At 58.5% G+C, this 13,731-nt stretch overlaps 2 protein-coding genes across 2 annotated transcripts; both read right to left on the bottom strand.

Annotated features, from left to right (window-relative positions):
- Positions 1 to 239: 239 nt before the first annotated feature.
- On the bottom strand, positions 240 to 1,895 carry LOC101921707 (forkhead box protein J1-like). The gene is made up of 2 exons (XM_055795118.1): positions 1,392 to 1,895; positions 240 to 1,022 (listed from the first exon to the last, which is right to left on the bottom strand). The coding sequence occupies exons 1-2, from the start codon at positions 1,893 to 1,895 to the stop codon at positions 240 to 242; spliced, it is 1,287 nt and encodes a 428-aa protein (XP_055651093.1).
- Positions 1,896 to 4,860: 2,965 nt separating this feature from the next.
- FOXJ1 (forkhead box J1) lies at positions 4,861 to 11,980 on the bottom strand. Its single transcript, XM_055796350.1, has 3 exons — positions 11,890 to 11,980; positions 10,350 to 10,923; positions 4,861 to 7,746 (listed from the first exon to the last, which is right to left on the bottom strand). Exons 2-3 carry the CDS (start codon positions 10,851 to 10,853, stop codon positions 6,946 to 6,948), a joined length of 1,305 nt encoding a protein of 434 aa, XP_055652325.1. The 5' UTR covers positions 10,854 to 10,923; positions 11,890 to 11,980; the 3' UTR covers positions 4,861 to 6,945.
- Positions 11,981 to 13,731: the final 1,751 nt, after the last annotated feature.

Raw genomic sequence — 13,731 nt, 5'->3', positions numbered from 1 at the left:
AAACAGGACAACATAACAAAACCAAGAGAAAGCCAACAAAACCAAAAAGAAGCATTGTCAATACAGATATAAACATCTACGCCGACCCCCAAAGCCCCCCCAGAGACATGGCCCTCATGCCCCGGCCCCAGGGACACCATCCCCAGCCATGTGGTGGCATCCCATGGCAAAGCATCCCGCCGGGGGAAGGCAGCGGCCCAGCCCCAGTGCGTGCTTTCATGCACTGAACGTGACGGTTCTCAGCCTGGCCCATGCTCATCTGCTAGTAGAGCGGCATCGTTGAGGTCAAATAACTGCTCCATGTTGGCACAGCTGGAGAGGTAATCATTTGTCCCTTCATCCCAGGCGTGCTGCAGGAAAGAAGTGGCCATGAAGGTTTCGTCCAAGTCCAGGATGTTCTTGTTGGACTCAGTGAGGACCTGCTCCTGCCCCTGGGGACAGTCGACGTGGTCCCCGTGCACCGCCAGGTCCAGGTTGTGTGTTACGGGGCTGATGGCAGGCATGAGGTCCAGGTCCCCCAAAGCAGAGAAGTCTCCATCCAGGCTGGTGTTGAAAATGGCTTCCCAGTCAAAGTCACCTTCCAGCGACCCCAGCTCGGTCTGCTCTTCCCGAGTCAGCAAGGCCGAGCTGGAAAGCCGAGGCACCTTGGCTGTTCTCTTGGGCGAGCTGTGCCTGCGCTTGTGCCCTGCCTTGCCGTCCGCCGCATTCGCGTTGTGGCCACCGGTGACTTCTTCAAACTCTTTCAGCAGCTGCTGCAACTGGGTGTTGACAGTGAGGATGCTGCTGGAGGTGCAAGCCGGAGCAGCTGAGCTGGTGGCAAACGGTGCTCCGGGCTGGGCCCCGTTGGTGAAGGCCGGGTGGATCTGCACGGGGGGTGCCCTCCGCTTTTTGACGGCACCGTTCTCGAGCTGGCCGGCGTGTTGGGGGTCCAGCTTCCAGAAGCCGCCTTTCCCCGGCTCGCCTTTCTCCCGGGGCACCTTGATGAAGCACTTATTCAAGGAGAGGTTGTGCCGGATGGAGCTCTAGACCCAAAAGAGAAAAAGAACCCGTCTGAATGCTTGTGTGCTGCCGCAGCACCTACCTGCGTGCAAGGGAGACTGGTGGGAAAGCACATTTTTGGCAACCAGAAATGGGAACAAGCAAGCAGAAATGGCAACGTCAAAACATGCCGGGTGCGTGCCCAGCAGAGACACCCCTGCCCTGAGTCACTAGCCGTTTTCTTGCCTCCCGTCTACTGCAGCCAGCGATGGCAGGAGCCACGGCGCTCAGGCTAGGACTTGGCAACCAGCGGGAAGATTTTGGGCATCCCCATGGGACCTTGCCTCGGAAAGCCCTCCGTAGCCCTGTGGGGAGAAGGGAGAAGGCAAGAGGTCTCCAGATCTCCGTCCTACCTGCCAGGTGGGATCAGCGTGTCGGAAGTAGCAGAAGTTGTCCATGATCCACTTGTAGATGTCGGACACGCTGATTTTGGGCTTCTTGCTGGCCTCCATTGCCATGCGGATGAGGGTGGCATAGGAGTAGGGTGGCTTGACGTGCGGGTTGGTCTTGTAGTCAATGTCCCCCGCGAGCTGCGGGTGCACGGCCACGGGGTGGTTGGCTGTGCTCGAGGTGTAAGAGGAGCTGGCAGGGCAAGGGGTGTGTGATATGCCCATGCACGCCGTGTCAGAGGTCGTGGGTGAGCACGGTGGGGCAAAGCTGGGGACCTTGTGACCGTTGTGCGGGTCTGGGCCACTGGGGCAGCAGGAGGACTCGTCCAGGGCGATCCCAACGATGGAGAAGTCACACAGCCACATGAGGCTGGTCAGGCTGTCGTTGAGATCATGCGAGTCCCCCACGCTGCCCGTGTGCCCTCTGTCCTTGCCTGCCTGCAGGCTGTTCAGCCACCCCTCAGCCATGGCTCGGTGTGTCGGCAGCTCTTGCAGTCCCGGGGCGCACGTGAAGGGGAAGGAGGGCGCGGGGCAGGTCCTGCAATAACAGCAGAGAGGGGGTTGGGGCTCCCCGAGGCACAGCTGCTCTCTGGCACGCGGGCAGGACCGGGTCTGGGTGCCCCCAGCACCACTGAGCGAGACCCACCCCGGGGTGCTGCGCACCAGAGCCGCAGTGCCTCCCCCGGGGTGCTTCGGCAGCCCCAGAGCTCGGGGAGATGCCCTCAGGGCCCCGCGCCCCGGTGTCACCCACGCCCACCCCGGTGGGCTGGTGCTGCCCAGCAAGCCTTCGGCCGAAGGCAGAATTTTCCAAAACCAAGGGAAACCCCCGGGAAGAGCCAAAGCCCAGCCCCGGCAGCCCACGGAGCGGGGCCGTTTGTCGCACCTGCCGCTAGCAGGACTAAATGTCAGGGTCCGACACCTCGGGCAAAGCCCTTCGAGTCCCCCCCGCTGCCCACTCCCTGGGTTCGGGGCCGTTTCTGCTGCTGCCTTCACCTGGTCCGCCCGGGCCAGCCGGGGCCGGGGCGCGGAGCCCCTCTCAGCACCGCGCTCGCAGCGAGCCGGCAGTTCGGCTTTGGCTTCTTCCCGGGCCGGGGGTGCGGCGCCTGTTCGCTGGGGGCTGCAAACGCGCCCCCCGGCTCTGGGGCAGCGGCGGGGCTGCCGAGGCCGGCCGGGACCGGGGAGCCCCGCACCGGCCGCGCCGGGGCTGCGGGTTCCGCCCGCGTTTAAACGGTGCCGAGCCCAACAGTCGCGGGGGGCGCGTGGGGGGGCGCGTGGCGGGGCGCGTGGCGGGGGGCGGGCGGGGGCGCGTGGGGGGCGGGGCTCAACCACCTGCCCCGTTCCGCAGGACGGGCTTTCCCCGCGCCGGGGAGAAGCTGTAGAGAGCTCGATGGCGAGCGCCGGAGGGCACGGTGCCTGTGAAGGGCCTGGAAGGCTGCAGGGGAGGGAAAGGAGGAGCTGCGGGCCGGGAAGGCAAAGGGGACGTGGAGCGAGGCCGCAGCGGGTGCGCGGTGCCGCGTCTCGGCGGCTGGCTGAGAACGTGAAACTCACAGAAATGCACCGAGTGCGGGGGGGGTGTAGCTTAGGGCTTAACCCGTTGTCTGTAGCCAAGCAGAAAGCGCGTGATCAGTAGTGACTGACCAGGGATGTTTTAGTATGTTGCGCGTGGACAGTGACGAGGACAGATAAGGTGGGTTTGGGACTAATGAAGGGTCTTGTGGTCAGACTCAGGAGTCCGTGCCTCAGCCTCCTCCAGAAGCCTCGGGCAGTGACAGCTTGTTTGGGTACCCGGCCCCCCAGCATATTCACCCTTTCTCGCTTTAAACCCCTCAGCTGGCTCCGACAGGCCGGAATACTTTTTCCTGGCCAGGTTGTTCTCTGCACTCCGCTCTCAGGGCTGGGGTGCTGGGGGCTCGTCCCTTTCCAGGCGGGGTAAAACCAGGACCTGCGCGGTTGTGCCTGGCAAAACAACGCAAATAAGTGGACTGAGGGACAAGGGGGCTGCCAGCTTTTTGCAGCCCTGCCAGTGGCACCGTTACCCGGGGGGAGCACAGAGCAGCTCCCGCAGTGCTACCACCAGGGTGCTGAGAGGAGGAGAAGCCAGGACCGGGAATTCCTTATTGCCTTTTGGGGTTCCTGGTCCCCAGCGTCCCCAAGAGGAGAGCCCAGATCTGCCTCCAAACTCCAGCCACTGCTCCTGCCAGAGCCCCGTGAAAGCTGCCACCGCCAAGGGATAACCCTACCTCATCCCAAGGGTCACATCCTGCTCTCCCGGCACGAAGCACACACGAGCCGAGGCTAGGCTCTGCAGTGAGCTCAGCCCTTATTTTGTGTTGAGACTGGCCAGCCTGGGAAGAGCTGTGACCCCTGCAGAGCAACCAGGCAGCCCTGGGGCTGACTGCTGCAGTGCCTGGTGCCCATGGGATCCAGCAGATCCCTGGGGAGGTGACAGGGTGCTCCGGCATCTGCTGGGGAGGGCTGTGTCCCTAGGGCAAGAGGGACGGGACATCCCGGAGTGGGTCCGTCTGAAGGATGAGCCCCAGGCAGGGCGCGGAGGGGGATCTCTGTCCCTGGAGATGCTCCAGCCTGGCAGGGGGGATGAGCCGCCACGGTGCAGGGGCCAGACCGCCCTTCTCCGGAGTCCCCTTCCAGCCCCCTTCTCCCAGCATCCCGGGTGACAGCCCTGCCCCACAGCTGTGGGCACAGAGCCTGGCCCCGGCCTCCCTCGCACCCAGCCCCACAGCCCTGAGCCAACCTGCCCTCCCCATGGGGCTCCCCAAACCCGCTGCCCCCAGACCCAAACCCGCTGCCCTGTCTGCACCGGCTGCGCTGGCAGCTGGGTGTGCGCTGCTCTTCTTCCCCGCTTGAGCAGAGCCCAGCTCCTCCTGGGCGTAATTGGCCTCGCGAGGGCTCAGCTATTCCTGTGGCTTCTGTGCAGCTCCTCTCGCCACCCTGTACCCGGGAGGCTCCAAAGCCACTTGTGTTTCCTTCCCAGGGGCATCTACAGAGCCGGGTGGGGACATGGCACAAGCAGAGGGGTAGTCCCGGGCGCTCCCACCGCCACCGTGTCACCCCCAGCAGCTCCCTGCAGAGGCAGGGAAGGATGCTCCAGGGGTTGGGAGCAGCTCCCAGGACTTGGGACACTGAGCGCGGCCACCCTTGTGCCGCACGGGCAGTGTGTAACCACTGCCACGCAGGTGCTGGCTTGTGCCTCGGTTTCCCCATGGGGAATTGCTGTGGCGCTGCAGAGGGGGAGTGGTAGCATCCCTGTACAGGGGCTGGCTGTACAGCCAGGGCCGGGCTGGTGAGATGTCCCCTACCTCCAGGTCGGGAGGGTCAGATGGAGCCAGGCGCTGCTGGAAGGAAACAAGGAGGCAGAAAGGAGTTTTCTTCAGGGTGTTTTGTTGTTTTTTTTTAATATTTAAAATACTTTCCATGAAAAAGGTTAAATTGCACACGTGTCTCTGCAGTTCTTCAGCATCAGTATAGAGGCCCTAAACCAGGACAAAATAACAAAAGCAAGAAATACAAAGAAGCATTGTCAATACAGATATAAACATCTACACCGGCCCTCAAAGCCCCCCAGAGACATGGTCCTCACGCCCCAGCCCCAGGGACACCATCCCCAGCCATGTGGTGGCATCCCATGGCAAAGCATCTCACCGGGGGAAGGCAGCGGCCCAGCCCCAGCTCCGTTGCTTTCATGCACTGAACGTGATGGTTCTCATCCTGGCCCATGCTTTACTCGGGGGGAATGCGGGACTTGCGCTCCTACTTCCACGGCTCCAACACTCTCCCCAGATCTGGGTGCAAATTACTCTAAGTGTAATTTATATTTGTTTTTAAGGCTTTTTTATTGATAAACTACAACTATTCTCTCAATTATATTGCTTACATGAAGGTCCGAAGTGCTCTTGTAGACAAAAAACGAACTATGTACAATCCTCCAATGTACCAATTTTCGGCAAGTCTAAGACACACCACTAAAACTACTGCTTCTACTTACTCCCACCTAATGGCTACTCTTACTTCTAATAACCTACAGCAAAGGAGAGGCAAAGAATGTAGTGCTTGAGAGCTCCACGTCATGTTTCTGCAGAGTTTGGCTCCACTCTCAGAATGCTTCTGAGCTACTTTGCTGAGACCCTGCCACGCTCTTGCTGCACCCCAAGTCAAAGGGCCAAAGCTTCCGTGTGTGTCCAGCCTGCGGCTCTGCCAGCTGATGAGCTGTTCCCAGCTGCACGGGACTTGATCTTCACTGCTGTCCCCAGAGCCCGTTGCACGCACAGTGTTTGGCCTGAGCTCTTGAGTGGAGCCTGAATGTGAATTTCTTTCCTTCTCAGTCCCACCTGGCAGCATTGGATGTGGTTTGACACATCAACACCAGCTGATGGCCATGCAACGGCAGTTCCCTTACAGCTCCCCCAAAAGTGTCTCCTTAATCAGGGTCCTGCATTGCCCTGGCAGCCACTTGGAGCCTGATGGATGAGCAAAGGTAGTGGAGGGCAACAGCATCAGTCCAAAAAAATGGAGAGGGTCTATGTCAGCTGGTGAAAGACAGGGAGGGCTTACGGTGGTCTTGGCCCTTTGGCAAGCACAGCAAGGATTTTGGTTACAAAAACTATGAAAGACAGTTCTGGGAGAGCCCTAGTCCCTGCTGCTCTTCCGCCAGGACCAATTGCTGGATTCTTATCAAAACCTGTTGTTGCTGCTGCTGCTGCTGCTGCAGGAATTATCCCTTGCGTAGTCTTGGTTTACAGAACAGTGAACACAAGCCTTTAAAGAGTGAAAATACAAAACAGCCCCCAAACTGTTTTTCCCCTATCCTCCCACTATTAAGAAAGTCTAGTGCTAAAAATATAGGTTTCTTTGAATATATAATATATAATAGATTATATAAAAACATCTAAAGAGGCAGGCTTGCTGAATTTATAAACCTTTTCTTCTTCTTCTTCCCTAGGCACAAGTCAGGAGGGAGGCTGAACTCAGAACAATCCAGAAGGGACCTCTATTTGCTTGCTGCTAATTAACACGCTGTACCTACCAGCTACCTCAGACAGAAAAAGGAATGAGAAACGGCAAGACGAAAGGGTGAAGAAATTGCACTTAGTCTATCAAGTCCTAAAGCCACCAGGAACCTCATGTCTTAGAAGGGATGTAGCAGGTGTTCTCCTTTAGCCCTGAAGGAACATATGCCGTGACCACCTCCATGGAAAAAGAAATATTGTAGTTCAAATTTCTTCCTCCAAAAGTAAAAAAATAAGTAGTGTTATATTTCTTGCCTTGAGGAAACTGGTGGACCAGAGAATTCTGATGTGTCCTTTAATGATCTATCAAGGAGTTCCTGTGGTGGTGGTTTTTTCTCCCCCCCGGTGTTTCTGTGAATAATCGTACAATGAAGCTGGTAAAAGTCACTGTGGAGGTCTCTGTCTCTAGAAAATCTTGTCCCTTGTAATTCCCAGCAGCATGGGGGGCACATCCTACTAAAGTCTGTGCGGGCTTTGAATGGTGACTGGCTACTTTATAAGAGGGACGCCAGACTGCTCCAGTCGCTCTCATCTGCTGGTAAAGAGGCATCGTTGAGGTCAAATAACTGCTCCATGTTGACACAGTTGGAGAGGTAATCATTTGTCCCTTCATCCCAGGGGTGCTGCAGGAAAGAAGTGGCCATGAAGGTTTCGTCAATGTCCAGGATGTTCTTGTTGGACTCAGTGAGGACCTGCTCCTGCCCCTGGGGACAGTCGACGTGGTGCCCATGTAACATCAAGTCCAGGTCACGTGTTACGATGCTGATGGCAGGCATGAGGTCCAGGTCCCCCAAAGCAGAGAAGTCTCCATTCAGGTTGGTGTTGAAAATGGCTTCCCAGTCAAAGTCACCTTTCAGCGACCCCAGCTCGGTCTGCTCTTCCTGAGTCAGCAAGGCTGAGCTGGAAAGCCGAGGCACCTTGGCTGTTCTCTTGGGCGAGCTGTGCCTGCGCTTGTGCCCTGCCTTGCCGTCCGCCGCATTCGCGTTGTGGCCACCGGTGACTTCTTCAAACTCTTTCAGCAGCTGCTGTGACTGGGTGTTGACAGTGAGGATGCTGCTGGAGGTGCAAGCCGGAGCAGCTGAGCTGGTGGCAAACGGTGCTCCGGGCTGGGCCCCGTTGGTGAAGGCCGGGTGGATCTGCACGGGGGATGTCCTCCGCTTTTTGAAGGCACCGTTCTTGAGCCGGTCAGCGTGTTGGGGGTCCAGCTTCCAGAAGCCGCCTTTCCCCGGCTCGCCTTTCTCCCGGGGCACCTTGATGAAGCACTTATTCAAGGAGAGGTTGTGCCGGATGGAGTTCTAGACCCAAAAGAGAAAAAGAACCCGTCTGAATGCTTGTGTGCTGCCGCAGCACCTACCTGCGTGCAAGGGAGACTGGTGGGAAAGCACATTTTCGGCAACCAGAAATGGGAACAAGCAAGCAGAAATGGCAATGTCAAAACATGCCGGGTGCGTGCCCAGCAGAGACACCCCTGCCCTGAGTCACTAGCCGTTTTCTTGCCTCCCGTCTACTGCAGCCAGCGATGGCAGGAGCCACGGCGCTCAGGCTAGGACTTGGCAACCAGCAGGAAGATTTTGGGCAACTCTCCTTGGCTGTACACCAGGGCCATGGGGCCTTAGATCATGCAGTGCGCTGGAGGAAACCAGCCAGACTTTCTGTAGGCACGGAGGAGAAGTCATTACACCAGTGTGGCCACGGCCCCAGCACAAGTGGCCAGGGCTGGCGGCACCGTGTGGGATGGCGTGATCAGGGCCCTCCTTGCATCCCCCAGTTCATCTGTGCCTATTGTGAGTGTTGGGGGGAAAATTTTTGGCCAAAAAGTAGCCCCCATGCCTCCCTACGGCCAGGCTGACACAAACCAGGCGGGCAAAACTGGAGAGACACGCGGGCTGTTCCGCCGTAGCTGTGCGTGTCCCCAGAGGTGCCTTTTGGCCCGAGGAAGCTCGGTGTGAAATCACTGCATCTTCATCAGCCACCACCCAAACAAGCTGAGGGTGTAAAAAAGAAAATTATAAAAGGAAAAAAAAAAAAAGAAAAAGTGAAGTTTCTGCCTCCATCACGCTGTTCTGAAACCCTGAATGTGCCTGGAGTGATGTGAATAATCAGAAAGGAAACTCAGTTATTGGGTAAATAACCCAGCGCTGGACTCCACAAAGCCAAGACTGTATTAAGAGATTGTATATGGTAGAGGGTTTGGGTTTTTTTTAATGTTGCCTGGATATCTTTATGCTTATTCATCCATAATCCGTAGTGCCGAATAGGAAAAACAAGGCTTGAATGCTTGGAGCTGTTGAAAAACACACACACCGCGCGCGCACACACACACACACACACACGCAACAAAACCCTCCTCTGGGCTGAAGCTCCTTGGGTGTGTTGGCTCCCTTCCAAACCACTCAGCTCCCACAGGAATATATCCATCTCCCCCCAGAGTATGGGTGGCATGACCTTTCTAGGCTGTCTTCACATAAGAGAAAAAAAAAAAAAAGTAAAAAAAGAAAAACAAAGGCAGAAAATGAAGGGAAAGAAAAGACAGACAATGGAAAAGAAGAAAGCAGCAGGAACACAGATATCCCTGCAAACAACCCAGGCTGTGGTAACTCCAAATTTACAGTTTAACAAAACTTTACAAGGGTCAGAGACTCACAAGCTGAATTCTCTGCTCCCCATCTCCCCTCCCCATCCCTGGGCTGCCCTCTGTTATTGCCCGGCCGATTAACGTATTTACCATTCCTGCCGGCTGCGGTCCCGTGAACCCCCTGCATCTCTGCGGAGAGGGATTGAAAACCTTTTGTTTTTTCATAAACACATTTGATTGAAAACGTGGTGATTACTCAGCCGTGATTTTTCAGGAGAAAGTCAACACGCTGGTGCACAGCTGGTCCTCCAGTGTCGCTCCTCTGGGTCCCCCCAGCACAGGGAAGGCTGGGGACCCAGGGATTCCCTTTCCCATGGTGGGCTTCAGGAGCCACTGGAGACCCACCTGGCTGGGGAGAAGGTGGGCAACCCCTGGGCAGAGGCTTTGCAGCGGTTTTGCCCAGCCCTGCCTGGGTGAGCATGACCACCGGCATCGCCGGATTGCCAGAGTGCGGACTCATGCTGGGAATAACCCAAGTGGAGGGAAGAGCCACCCAGGTCCCTCCTGCCCTAGAAAGCCTCATGTAACAGAGCAGGGCAGCGAGCCAGGGTGCTGGGAGAAACCCCTGTGATTCAGGCTGTCCCCAAAGCTGGTGTGACTGGGGGCTGCCCCCTACCCTCTGGGGACACGCTCATGCTAGCTGGGGAGAGCAGCCCTCTTTGATCTCTCTTGGGCTTCGCTCTGAGGCCTCACCAGCTTGCCACAGTGATGGAGCCTCCTTTGCCCGGCCAAGGGGACAGGACACCTGCGCTCTGCCCTGCTTGGAAATCAGCTGCATTTCTGCTCTCAACCTCCCCAACAAGGCATTTGTCCAACAAGTGGCACCTCCCTGGGGCTTCTATCCACCCCTCTGCTACGCCTGGTCCTCAGCACCCACAGATACTCAACTTGGTGACTTCAGGTGTGCTCAGCGCTGAGGGACTCGGGACCTGACAAGAGCTCCAGAAAGGTGGAGCCAGGGTCAGAGATGCCTTCGCCCCAGAGCCAAGAGGAGCCTCAGGAGCCAGCAGCACAGCAGGTACCTCCCTGCTCCCAAAATGGCCCTGGGCTCATCCCCACAGTGGCTCCTTCCCTCTGTCACCCTCGTGGCCTTGGGATTTCCACCCATGAGATCTTTGCTGTTACAGCCCTTTACCACGGGCTGCCTGTGTGGCTGTCCTCCCAGTGGGATGCAGCATCCCCATGGGACCTTGCCTCGGAAAGCCCTCCGTAGCCCTGTGGGGAGAAGGGAGAAGGCAAGAGGTCTCCAGATCTCCGTCCTACCTGCCAGGTGGGATCAGCGTGTCGGAAGTAGCAGAAGTTGTCCGTAATCCACTTGTAGATGTCGGACAGGGTGATTTTGGGCTTCTTGCTGGCCTCCATTGCCATGCAGATGAGGGTGGCATAGGAGTAGGGTGGCTTGACGTGCGGGTTGGTCTTGTAGTCAATGTCCTCCACGAGCTGCGGGTGCATGGCCACGGGGTGGTTGGCTGTCCTTGAGGTGGAAGAGGAGATGGGATTGCAGGGGGTGTGTGGTATGCCCATGCACGCTGGGTCGGCAGCCAAAGGTGAGCATGGAGCAGCAAAGCTGGGGACCTTGTGACTGTCGTGCAGGTCTGGGCCACTGGGGCAGTAGGAGGACTTGCCCATGGTGGCGTCAACGATGGAGAAGTCACGCAGCCACATGAGGCTGGTCAGGCTGTCATCGAGATCATGCGAGCCCCCCACACTGCCCGTGTGCCCTCTGTCCTTGCCTGCCTGCAGGCTGTTCAGCCACCCCTCAGCCATGGCTCGGTGTGTCGGCAGCTCTTGCAGTCCCGGGGCGCACGTGAAGGGGAAGGAGGGCGCGGGGCAGGTCCTGCAATAACAGCAGAGAGGGGGTTGGGGCTCCCCGAGGCGCAGCTGCTCTCTGGCACGCGGGCAGGACTGGGTCTGGGTGCCCCCAGCACCACTGAGCGAGACCCACCCCGGGGTGCTGCGCACCAGAGCCGCAGTGCCTCCCCCGGGGTGCTTCGGCAGCCCCAGAGCTCGGGGAGATGCCCTCAGGGCCCCGCGCCCCGGTGTCACCCACGCCCACCCCGGTGGGCTGGTGCTGCCCAGCAAGCCTTCGGCCGAAGGCAGAATTTTCCAAAACCAAGGGAAACCCCCGGGAAGAGCCAAAGCCCAGCCCCGGCAGCCCACGGAGCGGGGCCGTTTGTCGCACCTGCCGCTAGCAGGACTAAATGTCAGGGTCCGACACCTCGGGCAAAGCCCTTCGAGTCCCCCCCGCTGCCCAATCCCTGGGTTCGGGGCCGTTTCTGCTGCTGCCTTCACCTGGTCCGCCCGGGCCAGCCGGGGGGCTGCCGAGGCCAGCCGGGCACCGGCCGTGCCAGGGCTGGGGGTTCCGTGGGTTAGATGATACTGAGCCCATCCGCCGGGGGCAATAGGGCTCGGGGCAGCGGGGTCCTGTTTGTGTACCTGGTCCCCCAGTGCCACCACCCAGCCCCTGCCAGCCCCTGTGCCAGCAGTGGGGGAGGTCCCCATAATGCTCGCTGCAGTAGTTGGACGGGGTGGTGGGTGAGTGGGTGACGGGGGGAGGAATAAACCAAATTTAAATAAATACAAATAAAAGAGAAATTTAAAAAATAGGAATAAAAATAAGAATAAAAATAACAATAAGACACACCCCACACACCCCCCCGCCGCACACTTCCCGCCCCTGTAGGCGGCTTCGCCCCAGCTGCCCTGCCGAGCCCCGCAGCGCCGTCCCGCTGCCCCATCCCAGCGCCCGCCCGCGACCCCCCCCGCCCCCCGCCGCTGTCGCCCCCCCGCCGCCGCCCCTCACCCCGTCCCGGCGACGTCCCGCAACTTCCAAAGTTCACGAGTGAGCAAGAAGCTTCTGGAAGAACAGGATTAAAAAAAAAAAAAAAAAAAAAAAAAAAAAGATGGGGGGTGGGGGATGGAAGAGAAAAAAATCAACAAAATCCCCGGAGGCCCGGCGCTGGGCTAGGGGGTCCCGCTCCCCCCACCCCGGTGAGCGCTGGCCCCGCGCCGTGCCAGGCCCTGCCCGCCGTGATTTCCCGGCCGCCCGGGGGCTGCCATTAAGTAGCTGCTCCGAGAGGCTTCACGCGTTGCCACGGCGACGCTCCGCCCCGTAAACAGCTTCGGGCCTTGCCGTTGGTCCGCGCGTTGCCATGGGGAGGCGGAGGGTACCTGCCAGGTCTGGCTGAGACTCGGCTATTTAGGGACAGACCCCAGGATGGGGGTCCTTCAGGGCTGGGAATGGGCAGGGTTGTGGTACCCAGGGGATGCTGTGGGACCCCGCTCTACCCGGGGCCAAATCCAGCCCTGGCAGCACCAGCAAACCCCAAACCTGTGTGCTGGCCCCCACGGGCCTGGCCCAGGGGCAACCCCAGCCCTCCTCCCCCTACTTGTGCCCCCATGCCTCTTCTGACTTCTGAGGAGCCCACAGAAATGACGATAAAGCTGAAGGGGGCTTGGCATACCCCCCACATTAAAGAATAGGGCCTGCCTTTATTTAATATAAAAGCATTACAGCCATAGGCTTCTATGTAAGAAATCCCTGGTACCCCACCAGCCAGCCCAAAGGCTTTAACAGAGACCGGTGGAGGACCACCCCCGCCCTGGCCAAAGGGGCTGAGAGCAGCCGTGAAACCTGAGGGAAGCCTGTTTGCTTTCACCCTACAGCACAAGGCCTGCCCTGTGGGGGAGTGGGGGGCTTCGGGGTGCCTTGGGGAGGTTTAAATGCCAAGCACTCCTCTTGCACCTGCCCCACAGGGGAGAGGGCAGGTGGGCGGCCAGGCTCACTCCCAAGGGTTGCTGCTGCCTCAGGTGTTGTGTACAATAAGGGATTTTCCTGCCAGCATCCCTGAGCACTTGGACCAGACAAGGTGAGGGGTTCAGACCCTCCCTCCAGCACACAGGCAGATTCCTCTCTGCTTGTGCCTGTTCCCACTGGCCACAGGTCCAGAGGCAGTGGGTGCTGGGACTGGGTGCGGAGGCGGCAACTCCCAGGGCAGTGGAAATTTCTCTTTCACTTTTCAGCCAATCTGTATCTGCAAAACAACTCCAAACCCCAGTTTTCTGCTCTTCTAACGAGTCAGCTCCCTCTGGAGCAGGACTTGCCCTTGCAAAAACACACTTGAAGGCAGCGAGAGCTTGAGGGCTTTCCTGAGCAGCCTGGGGCAAAGCACTTCAGTCCTCGGTTCCCTCTCCCCATCCTCCCTCTTTGCAGGATCTGGCTGTCTGCAAGCCCTCCCCCTGCAGCTGCAAGGTGCTTCCCCCCACCATGCATCAGCCCCCTCCTAAAGCTAAATCGTAACCCCTCCTTGCAGCCCTCCTCACCTTCAAGGCATCATGTCCCAGCACAGAGTTTTCTTCCCCAACACTGGAGGGATTTCTCCTGCACGAGCACCCAGCTCCTTAGTGATCCTCTTCTCCAGGAAAGTCCCCTCTGGGTGTCCTTACCAGTTGCAGCAGTGCCAGGGGCCATGGAGCCTGTGCCATCTGCCTGGTCACACATACCCCACACTCCAGGAAGACACCACTACCCCAGGCCAGGCTCTTCCTGCAAAGGTTCTGTTTGCATTTGCACCTTCTCCATCCTGGAAGGGCTTGGAGGAGGCAGGATTTAGGATGGTTGGGTAATGCGAGTTGGAAGGGACCC

This window comes from Falco peregrinus, chromosome 2 (genome assembly GCF_023634155.1).
Source record: "Falco peregrinus isolate bFalPer1 chromosome 2, bFalPer1.pri, whole genome shotgun sequence".
In the NCBI taxonomy this organism is placed as follows: Eukaryota; Metazoa; Chordata; class Aves; order Falconiformes; family Falconidae; genus Falco; species Falco peregrinus.
The sequence above is the reverse complement of the archived record's forward strand: the minus strand, read 5'-3'. Positions and strand labels throughout refer to the sequence as shown.